This window comes from Ambystoma mexicanum, chromosome 8, assembly GCF_040938575.1.
Source record: "Ambystoma mexicanum isolate Mex_15411 chromosome 8, UKY_AmexF1_1, whole genome shotgun sequence".
Taxonomy (NCBI): domain Eukaryota; kingdom Metazoa; phylum Chordata; class Amphibia; order Caudata; family Ambystomatidae; genus Ambystoma; species Ambystoma mexicanum.
Genome location: NC_090929.1, coordinates 456,837,009 through 456,856,309, shown reverse-complemented (window position 1 = coordinate 456,856,309; position 19,301 = coordinate 456,837,009). Strand labels below are relative to the sequence as shown.

The 19,301-nt window shown below is 49.2% G+C and overlaps 1 protein-coding gene across 3 annotated transcripts in view; it reads right to left on the bottom strand.

Moving 5' to 3' along the window:
* Nucleotides 1-19,301, bottom strand: part of KLHL17 (kelch like family member 17) — a 443,767-nt gene that overhangs the window by 197,628 nt on the left and 226,838 nt on the right. For all 3 annotated transcript variants that reach the window (XM_069610061.1, XM_069610062.1, XM_069610063.1), the window contains exon 2: nucleotides 16,085-16,346. In XM_069610061.1, coding sequence (XP_069466162.1) covers nucleotides 16,085-16,346 — 262 coding nt within the window. The remainder of the gene's footprint in view (nucleotides 1-16,084; nucleotides 16,347-19,301) is intronic.

Genomic DNA, 19,301 nt, shown 5'->3' with positions numbered 1-19,301 from the left:
AACATCGGAATTTTACACTGAAAAGGATCAACAATCTTTTCTCTGCACCAGTCGCAAAACAAATTCCAACAGCAACGGTACAGAGATTTTGTTACTGGCCTTCTGGTCGACAGCAACACCTCCATTATGTCATCCGGGAGGTCCCAATCCTTATATCGCAGCCTTTCAGAAACCATGCGTGAAGGTTCAGATTCTGGATCTCTGGACGGAGAACCCAACCCCCCCTCTTGCGAGAGAAGGCCCTCTCTTTGTGGAAGACGCATCGGAGGACAGATGGACATGTCCAGAAGCTCCAGATACCACGTTCTCCTGGCTCAATCCGGGGCAATTAGGATCATGAATTTCCCGAACCTTCGCAACCTCCTGATTACATGAGGAAGGATGGGGACTGGAGGAAACACGTACAGTAGCTGGAATTCCCAGTCTGCCACGAATGTGCCTCCCAGAGCTCCACCTGGAGGAAATTCCCTTGAGCAGTACTGCTCGCACTTCCAGTTGGCACCAGTCGCAAACAGGTCCACTGCAGGGGTTTCCCAAAGGGTGAAGATCTCCTGGAGGACTTCCTGAGCTAGTTCTCACTCGTGGGAGACTGTGCTCTGCCTGCTCAGAGCATCCGCCGCCGTGTTCTCCTCTCCGGTCAGGTGAACTGCTGATAGGGAGATCCCTTCTTGAATAGCCCAATACCAGAGCTGCATTGCCTCTCTGTACAGAGGTAGTGACCCTACACCGCCTCTCTTGTTGAGGTAGTGCAAGTCCACAGTGTTGTCCGTCATTATCAGGACATTCTTTCCCCGTATCGAAGGCAGGAAAGCCTTCAGCGCTAGTCCGATGGAGACCAATGACCGCTGATGGTCAGATTGTTGGCGTGAGCTCCCCACCCCGTGAGGGAAGCGTCCATCACTATCGTTATCTCCGGCCATGATTGCCAAAAGGGTTCTCCCTTCAGAATATTCTTCTCGCAGGCCCACCACAGAAGATCCAGTGAGACTCTGGTTGGAATCTGAAGATGGTCCGACATCCTTCATGAGAATTATGACCATTGTGTTCTTAGAGCCCATTGAAGGGATCTCATTCATATGTAGGCCTCCGGCACCAGAAAAATGCAGGATACCATGAGGCTGAGCAACCTCAAAAAGTCGAAGGCTGGAAAACTCTGGGCACTCTGAAATTTCGTTACCATCTGAAGAATGTCTTGAGCCCTCACCTCGGGTGGCGAGCTCTTTCCTAAGGATGTATCTAGCACAGCTCTGATGTATTGGAGCTTTTGGTAAGGTGTCATATGGGACTTTTTGAAATTGAGGGAGAAGCCCAGTCTCAAGAAAGTGGTAGGTAACATTGAGATGATCTAGGACTTGTTCAGGAGAATGCGCCCTGATCAGCAAATCGTCTAGGTAGGGGTAGACATGAATCCCCCCTCCTGAGACTCGCTGCCACCACCGCCATAAGTTTGGTGAAAACCTTCGGGCTGGGGTCAACCCGAATGGCAGGACTCAAAACTGAAAGTGCGAGCCGCCAACTGCGAACCTCAGGCATTTTATGTACTTGGGATGGATTGGCACATGACAATAAGCATCCTGAAGGTCCAATGACACCTGGCAGCATCTGAGAAAGAGTGACCATCTTGAATTTGTCTTTCCTGAGGAACTTGTTAAAGTATCTCAAGTCCAAGATGGGTCTAAGTCCTCCATCCTTTTTGGGAATAAAAAAATATGGGGGTGGGGATACCAACACTTGTTCCTCCCCACTACAGGTACCGGTTCTATAGCACCGTTCTCTAGCAGGGTTAACATTTCCTGCACAAGGAGCGGATCCAGAATCTTCAAAGACCGTTTCCCCGGTGGATTGTTCTGGGGCTTCTTTAGAAAAGGAAGGCAGTAACCGGGGGCTATTGTTTCCAAAGCCCAAGCATCGGTAGTAATGTCTCGCCATTCTTCCAGATGCTGAGACAGCCTGCCCCTGACTGGAGAGTTGTGACTTAAGCCCTCAGAGTGGTTTTGAAGCGGCTGTTGCAGTGGCCGATGGTAAAGAGGCTGCAGTTTGAGCTGGCTTGGCACCTCTACCTCATCCATCAGAAGGACATTTTCTTTGGCCTCTTTGACTGACCATTCCTCTCACCCCTCCAAATTAGGAGAAGTAGCGAAGAGATCTACCCCTCCAAGGTTGTCCGCTAGCACGAAAAAGATGAGGTTGCCTAACAGCGACGCCTAAAGACTTGGCTGCCGCCTTCGAGGTCTGCAACTTGTCTAGTCTCTCGTCAGCCTTGTTTCCAAAAAGATGAGACCCGTCAAAGGGCATGTTGAGAAGTCTAGCTTGCACATCAGGTGTAAAACCCGACTTTTGCAACCACGCAAATCTGCACATCATGGTGCTGCTAGCCATTGGCCTGCTGATGCTATCTGCAGATTCCAATCCAGATTGAAAGGACTCACACATGTCTTCCTTGCCGTCCTTAACTATAACCAGGAAGCCGTCCATTTCATCCCCTTCGGGAATATGCTCTGCCGCCATAGAAATGCACTCCCAAGGAGTGTACGAAAATTTTGCAAGGGCACAAGTGGAGTCGGCAGATTTCAATGCCATGCTCCCTGCAGAAAATACCTTTCTCGCCCACCCATCTAAGCGCTCATCTTCCCTATTGGGAAGGATGGTAGGGTACGCTCCCTATTTTGAGGTAACCGTAGCTGCCTCGATCACCAGACTCTCGGGAGTGGGGTGTTTGGACAGGTAGCTGGGGTCGCTAATGGAGGGGCAGTATTTCTTTGTGAGATTTGTGTCAACTGCCGGATTACTTTCCGGATTCTCCCAATTCCTGGCCACCCTTTTTTGAAGTGCCACATGGAAAGGCAAGACTGGATCAGTAGACGGACCCTTGTCCAGAATGTCAGATCATCCTGATCAGAAGGAACGAACTGGAGGTCTAGACCAACCCAAGTATTCCACAACCTTAGATATGAGTTGTCGATATGAGGAGTCTGCATGCTCCCCTGGTTCTGGCCTACCGAACTCCAACTCAGGAGAGGTTTCAATGCCACTAGCATTGTGCAAATTGCCACAAAGATCTTGCATTTTATTCTCCTCTGAAATAAGGCACTCAGGCACATTTGGTGTACGGTACTGATGTCAAAAAGGGGCATCCTCCTCATCTGAACGCTCTTCCTTCCTCAGAGACTTGAAAATCGGGAAAGGAGTATAGATCTTCTCTGGCATAGAACCCAGAGGCTTCGACGGTGTCAAAGTCGTCGACTTTGTCTTAGCCAGTGCCTTTTTCGGAGGAACACTAGGCACCAATGGCTGGGCTGGCAAAAGGGGCACAGCAGGCGTTGACAATTTTGGCATTGATGTCGACACCAGCGTCTATGGCATCGAGGACCCTATGGGCGTCATAGGCGTCAAGGGCTTCGAAGGTGTCGACAACCTTGATATCTCCTCCCGTCTCGAGTGATCCTTCAATTTCTTATCCAATCGAGGCCTTGAGGACTCTCGATGGGGATCACGCCGTTTACCCGGGCTGGAGTGGGTGCAAGTTTTCGGCCGAGACCTCTCCTTCCTGGCTTCCTTAGAAGGCGCAGTCGGAGTGCGACCCTGTTTCTCAAAGATTTTCAGCATTTCCACATGGAAAGCTTCCCATTCTGCAGGTGTGGACTTTTTGGACAGGCATGCCATCCTCTCGGGGAAACCGTCTGACAAAGACGACCACCGCCCCCTTCTCCTCGACATCTTCGAAGAAGACAATGAGTGGCGGGAACCACTCCTAGAACTAGAACGCTTGGCCTTCTTCCTCCGAGGAGAGTCGTCTCTTGACTCATCGGTCGAAGGGGTTTGGAAACCTTTCCTACCTGTAGGTTCCCCTTTCGTTCCCTCAAGGCCTTTCCCGTCATGGACTGCAACTTGGAACATGCATCCGTATTGTGGCCCTCTCCGAGGCACAACAGGAAGATTCGATGCAGGTTGGTTATGGACATCTTCGATCTGCAGTCCTTACATTTCTTGAAACCAGACCGAGGAGTCAATGATGTAGATGACGATGACATATCGTGGAATCGAAAAACCACACAGAAATATACTTTTACAAGTACGAGGCGTACTGAGTTTCTCACGAAGTAAACGTGCCTTGAACGGGTTGGTTGTTCAGTGGTTCATGGTTCACTCAATGCAACCGGCCCTCCAATTTCCTTGCAGGTCACTTGGAGCTGAAATCCTGTGGCTGATGGAGTTTGACATTTGCCTTGGCAGGTCTCCAAAGGACTTCCTCACTGATGTGGGCCAGTCTTGAATGCCAGCTTTCTGGGTTTGCAGGAACGTCTGTTCTCAGCAAGGTGTGTGAGTGTGTGTATGTGTCTATGTGTGTATGTGTGTGTGTTAGTTGGTTACAGCGACTATCTTTCAGGCTACCCTCAGCCGCCTCCTCCTCGCTCATATCGGACTGTCCGCTATTCAGTCATGGTGGGCTACGAACAAACTCTGCCTCAACGCCAGTAAAACTGAGATAGTTTGCATTGGGACTCCTCATTCCGCTTTGCGACTTTCGCGCTGGCCGGCCTCCCTTGGCCCTGCGCCTGCACCCACCTGCGAGGCTAAAAACCTCAGGGTCATCTTAGACTCCACTCTCTCCTTCTCCTCTCACATTTCGGACATTTCTAAAAAGTCTAACTATCCACTACACCTCCTCAGCGGTCCTTTACCTTCCCCGAGCGGCTCACTGTCTCCAGAGCCCTGGGTTCTCTTAAGGCTGGACTACTGCAACAGCCTCTTCCTCAACCTCTCTGTTTCTGCTCTGCGCCCTGTGCAACTCATCCAGAACAGAACCGCAAAACTTATCCTTGGCCTCAATCCCAGGGACCACCTCTCTCTGGCGCCGAAATCCCTCCACTGGCTGCCCATGGCTGCAGGGATCAAGTTCAAGACCCTCTGCATTGTCCACAAGGCCTACTGGGGGCTGGGACCATCCTATCTGCAACAATGCCTACCTAAATACTGTCCCTCCTGAGCCCTCCGCTCATCTACATCCAACCTGCGAACAAGCTGGTTCTTCAAGCAGAGATTTGGAGGGAGATCTTTCTCCTCAGCAGGGGCCTCCCTTTGGAACAGCCTCCCTGCCGCCCTCTGCCTTGAGCCTGATCGCCTTCAATTCCAGAAACTTATCAAGACTTTCCTCTTCTCCTCTTCCTTCTCTCTCTCTCTCTACCCTGCTAACCTATCCCTTCACTTTCCCTCTCTCCCTCCTCTTTTTCATACAGCTTGTTGACAGGCCGCCTGGTGTACCTCAGTCTCACAGGGTCATGGCACCCCCGCCAGTCCTTTGCACTCGCCTCCGGGCCATGCACTCGCTCTCTCAGCACTTACCCCAGTCTCCACTGACTGGGTGCACTTGGACCCCCCTCAGCCCCAGGACTCACCCCCCCACCTCCTCCACCTCCCTCTCCCCTGTAACCATCTGTGCACTTGCGTGATCCGAATGCACCTGCCTGACGATCATCTGGCTGTTCCCGCCTGTCTTCACTCCCTAACTGCACTTGGAAAAACTTCAGAATCATCGTCAGACCCATTTGCTTTTGTCTCAACTGTTATTGTATTATATGCACTTACTGTGCCTGTGCAGACTTATCGTTTCAGAATGTCAAGAGCTCTGAATGACAGTTGTTTCCCCCCCCCATGTAACCACCCTCCTTGAGCGCTTTGAAACACTTGCCTGTGTATAGGCGCTATACAAATAAACATTACCATTACCATGTTCCTGTTGCCCGGAACATTAACACCACTTTCTCTTCTCACGTGATGGGGTTCTTTTTAAGTAAGATGAGCAACAGACCCTTCGGTCAAATACAAGGGGTATCAAATTCCCAGGTAGGTGGGCGGCTGAGAGAGTTTGGCAAAGAAGGTTTAGGATAGTCAGGAGGATTCCTCATGTACCTCCTGAAGGGCATACATCACAGACGGTGGTGGTCCCTGCCCCCCAGGACTCCTCAGCCCCTTCCTCTATCCAAAAACATGAGACTTCGTGACAACGGGCAGGGGGTTTATTTTTCCAGTTGTAACATCTAAGAGTAAGAGTCAAGCGCTCTGGCAACTGTCACACCAGAGTCAACCTAAATGTGTTGATTGATTTGGTATGGAATAATTAACCTTATGTGTCTTGGAATCCAACGCCACAGCTCACACAAGGTGTTAGAATGGCCCAACACAGTGAATATTCAAGGTGCTTTCATAGATTATGGCTAGGAGAACAGCACACTTACATTGGATAAAAAGCACCTACTGCTGCACTTAGAAGCAGGAGCAATCCTGAATGAAGTGATACATAGAAATCTGATATCATATTATGGCTGACAAAAGTCCCTGTGCCTACTTGCGGCTACATCGATCAGCTCTTCAAGGTCCCTCTAAGGGGCAGAAATAAAATGGTCAATAGCTCTCCCACCTGTATGAAAGTTCCCCTCATCATTAGCACCTTGCAAGGAGCGCTGGCCAATCAGAAAGCGCAAAACGCAAGCTGTGTTCTCTGGTATAAGACCACGTTCTGAGAAGCCGGAGTGCTGCTGGCCTGCGCCCCCTTCTGTTCTCCACACCTGATGCAACCGTTAACACCCGTGTAGTTCATATACAAGTGCAAAAGATATGTTTAAGTTAAAGAAAAAGAAAAATTACCTTGCGGTTCCACGTCCCATTTTCGGAGTCTGTTTCCTTGTTGATGACATCAAGGTCATCAACATAGAAAAGAGACTTCGCAAATACTGTGCAGCGCCACACCTCAAGGAAAGATTTTTAAGTTATACATACCTTTAGCACCAGTGTATAAACTAAACTACATGGGTGCAGATGGCGATTTAACCCTTGGGGGCATGCTTCGTTTGGGCCCTTAGCTTAGCAGCAGGGTCGGCCGCCCCATTGGATTATATTGCCTCAGTGACATCAGTAACACATTTGCATGGGCATCACCTAGACACATAACTCCTCCAGCACTCAGGGGTGGTCCAGCAAACTCTGCTTCTCAGACTAGAGTTTGACATGGAATCAGCTTCTTCCAGCTTTGTGTGAGGTGATGGAGAACAGGGAATCTTCTATAACAGAGGCCTAAAACTGCAACGTTGACCTCAGCTGTAGAGCTTCATCAGCTGGTTCCTGACCATCTAAGCATATGGACTTTGAACTCCATCCCAGACAAAGAAAGTCCTTCATGGAGTCAGAGATGCCCACCACCTTTCAATACAAGAGCTTGTGAGAATTTTCCTCCATTTTCTACAAAGAGAAGTTAACCTATTGTAGTTTACATTGTGCTTATAAAGTGCAACATCCACCATTTACAGAGTCTCTTGGGTCAAGCCTCTGTTTCACACAGGCGAGTAGAGTGCCTTTTGCCGTTGTGGGCTCTTGCTCATGTTCCCAACACTTACGAGTGTCACAGCTCGTGTATTTCCCCATGCAATGCATGAGTAGATCCACCCAGCCCTGCCTTTTCTTTGAATTCTTGGGATATTTAGCCCAAAATGTAAAATGGGAAAAGCAAAACTACAAGTTCCAAAATCCAAAGAATAAAATCAGGACTGGATAACAAATCATGCAGGACATGGTAAACAAGAGCTTGGGAAATAGGTCGGAAGATGGTGATGCTCATTCGAAGTGTGCCTTCTGCCTGTTGCTGGTTTCTCTATGGAGGGAGTCTCACATAAGAGATGGATCGTTGACCTTTCCCCCCACCTGGGTATGTGTAGGTGGTACAATTAAGAGCTCTGGCTTCAATGACAGAGCGTTTAGGATATGCTTTAGGTTTCTCTATAAAGAAGGCCTTAAGAGGGGTTAGATCTGCTACCCTCCCCCAAACTCCCACAAGTCTGATGAGTGTGTAGACTTGCTTAAGACGTGCTTGTGTTATACAGGCAAGTGCACATTCCTGGCAGCGGAGATCATACCCAAGCCTGTGGTGCAGTGTGCAGCATGTGCTCCTTTGCCGCTTCTTAGTTGCTGGTAATTGCTTTTCAACTCGAAGAGGCACATAAAAGGTTGAGGGTTTGAGACCTTCTTTAACATCCATGGTTTAGCAGGATGTTTGATGTGCACTGTGTGGCAGCTCTTCTGCTGGTTGTTAAAGACCAAATGGTTTATGTGAATGTCTGATCTATACAAATTGGCTACTTGGGAGCTCACTGGGGCTCTTGTCCTTCGACTTCCTACGATTAAAAAATCCTTGGTGTCATCTTCGACTCCACTCTCTCTTTCTCTCCCCACATGCCAGACGTCGCCAAGAAGTCCCACTACCAGCTGCACCTCCTCAAAGGAACTTTCTCACTTTCCCCCAGATGCTCACTGTCTCCAGAGCCCTGGTTCTCTCTAGGCTGGACGGTTTAGGTTGAAATAACCTAAAGAAAATGGTTGCATTGACCAAAAGTTCTAAAAATGCTACCACCAAAGGTTCGAACACCAAAAGTTCAAACCTTTGGTGGTAGCATTGAAAAAATAAACGGGGGCTGCTTGGGTGTCCCCCGCATCGCCCCGCTCACTATACTTCATGGTATAGTGAGCAGGAGTTGCGGGGGACACCCCCGCAGCCTTCCGTTACAAAATAAAAAAAGAAAAGAAAAGGACCCTGCAGCGCTGGTTCCCGATCACGGAAGTGAAAGGGAACTGGCGCTGCAGGGAACCAGCGTGAAGATGAAGGTAAGTGGGGTTTGTTTATGTTGGGGGTGTGGGTGTGCGGAGGGTGTGGGTGGGGTGGGTGTTATGTGTGTGTCGTGGGTGTGTTGTGTGTGTGTGTGGGTGTGAGAATGTATGTGTGCGGTAGTCCAGCCGAATCCGAGTGATTTGCCCACTACCAAAACTACCAAACGTTTGCACCTTTCTCATGCGAATGATTTGCCTGTGGTACTTTCAGCCACGGGCAAATCACTCGGATTCGGCTGGACTACCCCAACAGCCTCTTTCTCAATCTGCCTTCTCTACTCTCCGCCGTCTGCAACTAATCCAGAGCAGGACTGCAAGACTTATCCTTGGCCTCAAGCCCAGGGACTCTATCTCTCAGCCCTGATATCTCTCCACTGGCTCCCAGTGGCTGCAAGGATCAAGTTCAAGACCCTTTGCATTGTCCACAAGGCTTTCTCGGGCCAGGGCCCACACTACATCCAACGCTCTCCTCCAAAATACCTTCCTTCTCGAGCCGTTTGCTCAGCTGTGGGGAGGGGTAGATCACTCTCCTCTGCAGGTACCTCCCTCTGGAATGGTCTCCCTCCCCCACTTAAACTTGAACCGGACCACCTGAGGTTCCGGAAGCAGCTCTAAAGTTTCCTCTTCTCTGTTTTCTATCTCTCCCTCCCCTGGTGACCTTTCTGTCTGCTGTACTGTCTGGTTGCTTGGTTACCCTCAGAGTATCAGTGGGTACCAGGTTCTTTCTTGATAATTCACCCTTGCACTGCCTTCGGGCCTTCCACACACTTAGGGGCTGTAACTGTAATCCTACAGTCCCTTGTTCTCCTTGCACTACCCAGCGTTGCACTGCCCTGGCTTCACTTACTCAGAGCATTGGTGCCATGTTTTCCCCTCCCCTCTGCCTTGCACTCCTCGTTCTTGCACTTGCATGATCTTAATGACACAAGGCCTAGTAAAATCGTTTGTCTTGTCCTCCCTCGGTCTTCCCTCCCTGGTCTTGTCCTGCCTAGAAACACTTGTTTACAGGCGCATTATAAATTACTTATCATATCATATCACTGGCTAGCATAGAGAAGTAAATGCTGCCAGCCCACTTTACAGAATTCAGTTCTTGCAAGCAGGAGGAAAAGGCCTGGATGCGATGGACTAATTTGCTGGCATTTACCTCCGGCTAGACGTTCTTGGTTGCTTCCCACAACCTGCCAAAGTGAGGCACAGAGGAGGAGTCTTGAAGATCCCATTGAGTAGTGGGGAGAGCAATCAAAATGACAGTTTAGTACCACGAGTGAAACGTAACTCCTGGGTTTAGGACACCAGCTAGTGTGCTGGGGCTACTGCAGGAGAAAAATAACCTGGTGTACACAGCAGGCACCATATCTGGTTCGGCTCCCTGTCCAATTACAATGCCTTCCCCATAACCTCTGAAAAATGACAACTACAGAGGGTACTGTTGTAATACAGTGCAGGCGCATGTGAAATGTTGATGGGCATTCATGCATCAACATTCCACACGGGCCAGTTGGTTTTGGCTTCTGCTGGCGGCTGCCCATCTCCGTGGTCCACACAATAAAGTTTGTATAACTAACCTCTGTCTCTGTCGGATCTCTGCACTGGCGATGAGGACGAGTCTGGACCCCCGTCCATTCCCACGTGTGCGGCTGCAGCATTTCTGGTCCGGACTTTCGACGGGTTGCCGAGCGGTCCGAGTGCAGCCGCGTTTGAAAGCCCTGGGAGTTGCCGAGGCCGCCGGTCCGGTCGGCGCTGGGCCTTCGATGCTGCTGCAGCATACAGCCTTGTGAGGGGCTCAGCCAGTCTGCGGGTGCCGCTCGGAGGTGTGGCCGGTGCAGCCTGCGCGGCAGTCTTTGCGGCGTTAAGCCAAGTCGTGCTTCGGGCCAAGGCCTGCTACTGCATCCGTTGGCCTGCGCCAGGCCCCTGACTGTAGGCTCCGCTACTGGCGCGCCGGAACAATCGGGAGCGAGCCGGTGCGTGCGGAGCGTGGGGCGGCGCCAAGCCCCAATCGTGCTTCCTCATGGGTTGCTCCAGTGTGAGGGACTGACCTCTGCCTGGTTGGTGCTTCGGGCGGTGCCATCTTCAGATTCCGGCTGCACATTGGTCGATCTGGGTGCAGCTGTCAAGACAGCATCTGCTTTGCTTCCTGGTTCACCTGGACGGTGCAGGCTTAAGGCTGGTGCGTGTGGACAGAATTCTCTGCTGCATCACAGGGGCAGGCAGCAGTTACAGCTCCGGCATTTTGAGGAGGATTTTGACTTCAATGTTGTTGTTGAGGCACAGGCTGCTCATAACAAGAGTATTTTTGGCGTGGATTGACTAAGGAGTGGCAAGGTGAACTAATTCAGCATAGGAATTGCGTTGTGTGGGATCTGCCAGCACAGGCTTGGTGGTCTGACAAGGTACTTTGTGTAGACATGTTACATACAGCTGCCAGGCCCCCGCCTGCGTTCCTGCCAACGCCGGGAGAGCCCACTGCTCCATGGGACCAGTGGGTAGATGCATTTAAGTTGTATTTGAGAGCGGCTGGCGGTGCCAAATTTAACGATGTTGAAAAAGAGGCTGCACTGCTAAATTGCATTGGTACTGAGGGGTTGAGAGTATTCCGTCATTTGTCTGGAGAAGATGTGACAATTCCTGGGGGTGGTGAAAGGGAGATGGTTGTGAGTGCATATGAAACTGCATTGAGGAAACTGGAAGTTCGATTTGGTAAAAGAATTAATGTGGTTCTGGAGTGGTATACATTTTTTCTAGGGCACAGGGATCTGCAGAATGTATTGATGCTTATGTTACAGCATTGCATGCACTTATGGCCATATGCAGGTTTTCTGGTCATTTGGATGAATACATCAGGGATCAAATAATGATGAAGACATGTAACCAAAAAATAAGAGAAAGATTGTGGATTGAAAGTGATCCGCCTTTGGACAAGGTCCTTGAGATCGCAAGAGCTATTGAGGCCTCCAAGACAAGTGTACATATTGTTACAGAAAGAGACACGTCCAGGGATGCAGTTCATGCTGTGTTATCTCGGAATAAAAGGGGATTGATAAGACTAATAATCAAGGGGATAGATGGAATAAGGCTAAGGATGTGTGCAGAAATTGTGGTTGGTATAGCCATTCATCTGACTCTAAAAAATGCCCGCTGCTAATGTTGAATGTAGAAAGTGTAAGTGCATTGGTCATTATGCCCACATATGCAAAGCACAGATTGTGGCCAATGTGGCATCGGAAGAATGTGTATTGCTGCAAGAAGGTGCCTCGGGGAGTAAGGCTGAGCAAGGGATAATTTTGCATGTGGATGGAAGGATGCGCAAAGGCCCATGGGTTTCAGTATTGGTTGATGACCGTCCCTTAGAAATGTTGGTTGACTCAGGGTCACCTTATATATTGGTGGCTCCAGTGGTGTATCAAAGTGTGTTGGGGCGGGACGTATCAGCTTTGATTGCATCTGACATCAAACCAAGTGCATATGGGCAGAATCCTATTGAGGTGCTGGGTTATGGTTGGTCAAACTTTTCGTTCAAGGGCAGGCAGGGTACTGGAAAGTTATATGTGGCGTCTAAGGGTGCCAGTGTCCTGGGCTGGGACGAGCAAGCAGCCTTGGGCATGCAGATACATCCGGGTAAGGAGGTCTCTGTGCTCAGTGTTTTGGAGGGGCATGAGGGAAGTACCATGGTGACTCTGTCTGTACTCATGGCCGAGTTTCCTGAAGGGTTCTCTGACACGCTGGGTAAACTCAAGGGGTTTGCCCATCGCATTGTATTGAAGAGGGGTACTGTACCGAAGGTGCACAGGGTGAGAAGGGTTCCAGTCTCGGCAAGGGAGGGTTTGCAGGCGGAGTTGAACAAGTTACAAGGGGCAGGCATAATTGAGCCCATTGAATCGTCAGAATGGTTGTTCCGGTTGTCCTGGTCAAGAAGGGTGATGGTAATATCAGAATGTGTGTGGACCTCCGGGAACTCAACTCCAGTATTTGGGTGGATCGGCACCCCTTGCTGAACATTAATGAGTTATTGTTGACAATGGGTGAGGCGAAGTGTTTCTCTACCTTTGATTTATCCACAGCATACCATCAAATTGATTTACATCTGGAGTCCAGGCCTCCCACTTCTTTTGTGACTCCTTTTGGGGCATATCGATTCTGTCACATGCCCTTTGGGCTTGCATCGGCGTCGGCTGTTTTTCAGCGTTTGATGCAAGAAATGTTTGGTGGTTTGCCCGGGGTATGTTATTTTCAGGATAACATCTTGGTGTGGGGCGCGTGCAGGGATGAACCTGATGTCAGGGTTCGGAGTGTGATGCGGATCCTGAAAGAGAGGCCTGACGGTGAAACTGTCTAAATGTCAAGTAGGGGTAGACAAAGTAACGTATTTTGGACACACTCTGAGTGCTGACGGTGTCAGTCCAAAAGTTGAATTGGTCCAGGTGATGAGAAACACACCTGTTGCCACTAACAAGGACCAGTTACGAGCATTTGTAGGTCTTGCAGAGTATTACGTTAAATTCATACCCAACTATGCTGAGAAGACACTGGCTATGAGGGCTCTGATGAAGAAGTCAGTCAAATTTATATGGTCCAGGGAGTGTGATGAGGAATTTGAGTTGGTCAAGAGTGAAGTGGAAAATGCTCCATGTCTAAGGTCGTTTGATCCAAAAAACAGGACAATACTCACGTTGGATGCCAGTGAGGGAGGGCTGGGGGCGGTGTTGGAACAATGGTGTGAAGGGGAACACAGGCCTTTAGCGTTTGCTTCTAGGACTCAGAGAGGTGGAGGGCAGGTATTCAGTAATCGAAAGGGAGGCTTTGGCAGTGGTGTGGGCATCGAAGCATTTCAGGACATTCCTCTGGGGCATCCCATATATAGTTTGAGCTTCAAGAATACGATTTTACCATGCAGTATTTTCTGGGAAAAAAGAATATGATTGCGGACGGTTTGTCGCGCTTGCCTACGGTGCAGGGTGGCGATAGTGACCAGGATGTATTGGGGAAGGAAGAGGACCTGCAAGGGTGTTAGGTTGCTTATGTTGCATCTGCTGTGGAAAAGTCGGTGTGGGACGTGGAGAATGAGGCTGATGTTGAGTTCAAATGGATCAGGGAAGGTCTCATTAAGGGCTGGGAGGCAGTTAAGCACCGACCTGAAGGGAAGGGCTATTTGCAGACATTGCATGAATTAGCCGAAGGTCCCTGGGGTGTCTCCAGAGGAGTAAAATTGGTGCCTCCCATCAGCCTTAGAGGTAGGATTGTGGAATTGGCGCATGCTGGACACTTGGGTCGTTCCTTGACTAAGAGGAGACTAAGGGAGGACTACTGGTGGCCTTCTATGGACAGGGAGGCAGTTGAGGAGGCAGTGATGGAGTGTCAAGCTTGCACCATCAGCGACAAGAGCAAGGTGGTCCATCCCCAACCAGTACATCCTGTGGAAATCCCCAAGCAGGTGTGGTCTAAATTGGCTTTAGATATTATGGGTCCCTTTGAGTGTCTTCAGCCAGAATGCAGGTTCCTGTTAGTTCTTGTCGATTATACATCTAGGTGGATTGAGGTGGCAGCTGTTGGAAACATTACCACAGAGTCAGTTATTTATTTCCTGAAGAAGGTGTTTGACAGGGAGGGGATACCTGCTAGTTTAGTCACTGACAACGGAGTACAGTTCACGTCCAAGGCCATGAAAGAGTTTTTGGGTCAATGTGCAATAGTACATCATCGCACTGCCTTGTATAATCCTAGCGCTAATGGTCTTGTGGAGAGAGCTAATGGTACCATTAAGGCTGCCATACAGTTGGCCTTGGCGAATGGTCTGGATTGGCAGGAGGTTGTGACACAATATTTGGCAGCGTATCGTAGAACCCCGTCTCTCATCACTGGTAAGTCACCATTTGAATTAATGAGAGGAAGAAAGGCGGGTACCACTCTGAGGACCTTGGTCTTGGGAGGTGGTGGTCCATCTAAGTTTGATTTGGAGGATATTCACTGCAAGGTGTTGGCACGCCAAGAGACGATGGGCGCTTCCCACAAGTGGAGGAAGGAATTGCAAGTTGTGGCTGGTGATACGGTATATATCAAGAATCCTAGATTTGTTCAGAAAGGATCCAGCACATTCTTGCCTCCTAAGAGAGTAATAAGGACGGGTCAGGGTCATGTGCATTTGGAGGATAGCTCTGTTTGGAGTAAGAGACGGGTGGTGATAGGGGGAGCTAAGGAACCGGGTTCCACGGGAGTGGAGGAGGATGCTGCATTGGACTTTCACCCTATGGTTCCCTGTTCTCAGGTGGAAGTGTGCAGAAATGAGGGTGTTGCTGTAGGTCGTTCAAATGCAGATTTGGATGTGGACAGTCAGCATGTTCAAAGACTTGAACAACTTGATGCTAACAAGGGCATGAGGCTGGTGTGGGGCATCCGGTTAGGTGCTGTGGGCCGCCTGTGAAACTTATGGATTATGTATATTAACCTTTACTCAAAACCTCTAGGTTAAGCCATGTGTTCTTAAATGTATTATTCCTACTATCATCCATGGACATGGTTTAACTTTAATATGGTGAATGTTATGTATTGGGTGCTCTTATGTTCTCACACTGCATATTAATGGTTCTTGTTCTCAGGGTTTTCTTTTATTGTTTATGTAAGGGAAGAGGATATGTTGTAATACAGTGCAGGCGCGTGTGGAATGTTGATGGGCATTCATGCATCAACATTCCACACGGGTCAGTTGGTTTTGGCTTCTCCGGCGGCGGCTGCCCGTATCCGGGGTCCACACAATAAAGTTTGTATAACTTACCTCTGTCTCTGTCAGATCTCTTCAGGAACCGGCTTGCATCCTTTCGGCCAGGCCTAAGAAACGGATCACAATTCAGGGAAGGGAGGAAGACTTTTGACTGACTTAGAAACCTGGGTGGCTGGAGAGGTTTGGGAGAGTGGCTAGAGGTTTAACAAGCTTTATGAAATGTGATAATGTCCCTGCTCCTCCCAACCCTCTTTGACCTGCAGAGAACAAGACCAGAGCCTTTTAAAAGGCAATGGCAATCTGCTGATGCGAGCTGAGCTGTGGTTCAGTGGAATAGGAAATGAATTTCAGAAGCAAAAGAGGCCGGGGGACATCAGTACGTGTAGGTCAATGTTATATGTTCATGCTAGTATACAGAGCCAACCCTAACTGCAGGATGGAATGTGTAGGATAGATTGTTGGTGGAAGGTTCCTAGAATGTGGAAGGTCGAGGGTGGTGACACCATAAATCCACTGCCACTTGCCATTACACCCTTCCCCGCTGCCCCCTAATTCAAAAAACGTGGGGGAGCCAATACAGAACTTCACCCATCTCTAGGCCAGTCTATCAGCGGCATTGCCAGTTGCGTTCGCCAATTCCACACAGACCGCACCCATTTCCATCCCCAAACTCCCTCCCCACCCCCCCCCCCACAAGAAGGCCAGAATACTTGCTTGTGAACATGGCGTGGAAGTAGGGGCTGCAGGAGGCCAGCACCACCTTGTGGGCCTTGATCTCCTTCGTGCCGACGTGCAGGATGATGTCACAGAGCAGCCCGCGCTGCCGCATGCGGTTCATGCAGACAAAGGCATCGTGGTAATGCCGCTTGGAGTTGTGAGACACAGTGTGGCCGTCCCGGTTCAGGAGCTGCATTCCCCCCTCCATGACGGAGGCTTGGTCCGAAGCCTTCTCCTTCCCTGGTTTCACTCTATGAAGCTACAGAAACAGAAAAAAGAAGGAATTTTACATAAAACTATTGTGTGTGTCTTTATTTAACGTCTAGGTGGAGCATGGTGGAGTGGGGGAGGGGGGCAATAGCAGCCAGAAGAAGACCAATGTTCATCGCCCTGACTAAAGCCCTCCGCAGAATATATGACCCAACCAAGCCACAGGACAGCCAACAGGCAAACCACATACAGCGTACAAATAAGGGTTCTGAACAGGAGCAAGAACTCCACCTGGTCATTTTTGGGGAGAAGGCAGGACTATTAATTTTAGAGTGGTCTTCTGTCGCTGGTTTCAGGGCAGATTTCTCTTGAAGATGGTTGCTGGCAGATTTGCACTACTGGCAAATCCCATGTGGCACACCCGGAAGTGGGTGGTGAGAACATGGTACAATAGTTCTTTGGAACGGTTTTAAACCAGGTTGAAAAACCCTTTAATCCATTTGCATCCATTGTACACGAACGGGCCAGCAGTGTCTATAGACTTCCAGGGGTATCCTGCCTTATCCTTTCCTCTCACTTTAAAAGAGTCCAGGATACAGGTACTGGTGGATCTCCAAGCTTTCAGCAAAAGCACGGATTCCCTCTTGAATTACAAGTCCTTTCATTGCCTTTTCTAGGTAGATTAATTGGCGTTTCTCCTGCCAATGCCGCGCAAGAGAATTTTTTGCACTGGCCAAAGAAGTTTGCATTGGCAACATAGCTTTACTTTTTCATGGTTGCACAAGGCATTGAGGGATGGAGACGGCTTCCGGTTGGTATAGGGGGGGGCGATCAGGCTCCTGCCCGTTGCAGAAAGTAGCAATGACGTTTCCCTCCCCTCAATTGATTTGAATAACCTTTATAAACTGTGATACAGAGTTTTTTAAACTGTGTTGTTCATAAGTAAACCTAAGACTCTACATGTTTATTTCTACTCAATGTGCTTCTTCTGGACTCAAATTCAATACTTCACCAGAACCACCACAATAAAATAAGGTAAAAGAGGTTACAAACATTGACCATAATGTGTACAAATAAAATGGACAAATAAGTTATAAATGTCTCGTGGATTATAATTTGTGTCCTTATATAGTGCATCATGTCAGAATCCTCCACCTTCCAAGCACTGTAATAACAGGCAACATTATTATAATTATTAGGGATGATTAAAACCAGTGTCACTGAAGCCGCCACCTGGAATTAGAGACTTGACACAGACGCCTGAAATAGACATAAAAAGGGTCATTTCGTCCATGGTGTGGTAGCAGAAGGCATAACATAACACATCTGCACTGAAGATGAAAGAACAATATATGAAAGATCAGCTTTCCATTCTCAGAACTGACCAAACTTTACTAGAGTAACTGGGCAAGTAGCTACACATCAGCAGCAGATACAGTCAATAGCACCTCTTACCCCTCACCCCCCCCCTCCCCAAGTCCTCCGACTCCAGCTTTACTATATCTTTATATTTACGTGTTATGAAAATAAGCATTTATAATCTTCCTATCCATACCATAGTGGTCTTACAGCCCTGGGCTTGTCTGAAAACTGGCATATTGCGCCCTCACCTGGGTAAAGAAAATTGTAGTCTGTGGGGGGGAAGTGAAGGAGAAGCTGTAGGATAGAAACAGAAACCACTGGAAATATACAAGGGGTTGAAGGGAAGGGTTTCCTAACCCAGCTAGGCCCGGTGTGCAAGTGCTGATGAAGACCGCATTCTTATTGAGGAATTCTCCTCGTCACAGCTCTGTAACACCACCACCTTTTCCCCCTGCACACATCCGCACTCAGTACAGATCCTGGTAGACAGAGCACTCCACTTCTGCTCTACGGTGGAGAAGAAGCAGAGCCAGGGCCTACAAATATTGGACTGCACCGAGATGCACTCCTCTGTAATCTGAGCGCAAAGATCGGATCCTAAAATTTGAACAGCAATTCCCCGCAGTTTTACGTCTGTCTGCGCATCTTCATGGGCCATCAGCTTTCTTGGTTTCTTCAACATTGTTGAATTGGGGACTGCTGGCCCTTTTCCCCTTGCGTTGCTGAATGTTCTTGGACTCGAGCATTTGCCTCTCAAGTTCGCAGGCGTGCACTTGAAAGCACTTGGCAGTGCCTTGATCGCTATGAGTTGAACTATTAATATACGCCTGTCAGCTCGAGGGTGCAGAACCCAGTACCCCATTACCCTTTCCAGGTATGCTGGACTGTTCAAATACTTAGGGTCCATGGGTGATTAACCCCCATAGGAAACCAGTGGGTATGCAGTAGTGATTTGAGGCACTATGGGCACAGGCTTAGTTCATGGACAAGAACTGTGAGCGCGAGGACACCAAAGGAGAGCCAAGATGGCGGGATGAATACTATAGGTTAGAGATGGGCTCAGGAGTACGGATGATCCTCCCTGTACCTCCTGTAGGCCCCTACAGGGCATACTGGGCTTTCGCTCCAAGCGTACATTGCTTCCCCCGCCCCTGCTACTAATGCCAAATGTGGTACTTTATCAGACAAGTCGCAAATCTTTGAGAAACACCAGTAGGATAAGCAAACATTCCCCCTAGTGTCAGGTCTTCAGCCCCACTTATCAATCGGTGCTGGCTTACATTGAACCACCAACATGGCAGCAAGAATAGGTTTACCAGTGCCAGCCTCATCACCCACGAATACATCAAAAGTTGCGTACCCCCCAGTCAGAACGTCAAGGAGCCATGGCCTCATGCTGTAGGGCTCAAGAGCTTTCCTGACACCCACCGGCCAGCACAGTTTAAGGATTCCTAGTCCGAGACTGCTTATAGCAGGAGGTACTAACCCCCCAAAAAATACACTTGATCCAAAATAGCATCCGATCCCCATCAACCACCCAGGCGGAGAGCCAGATCTTGCCAGCCCGCCCCTCGCCTTTTGACTTTCCAACCATAGAACTGGAATGGAACCTGGGAAAATCAAAGCAATGTCTGTTTGCTTT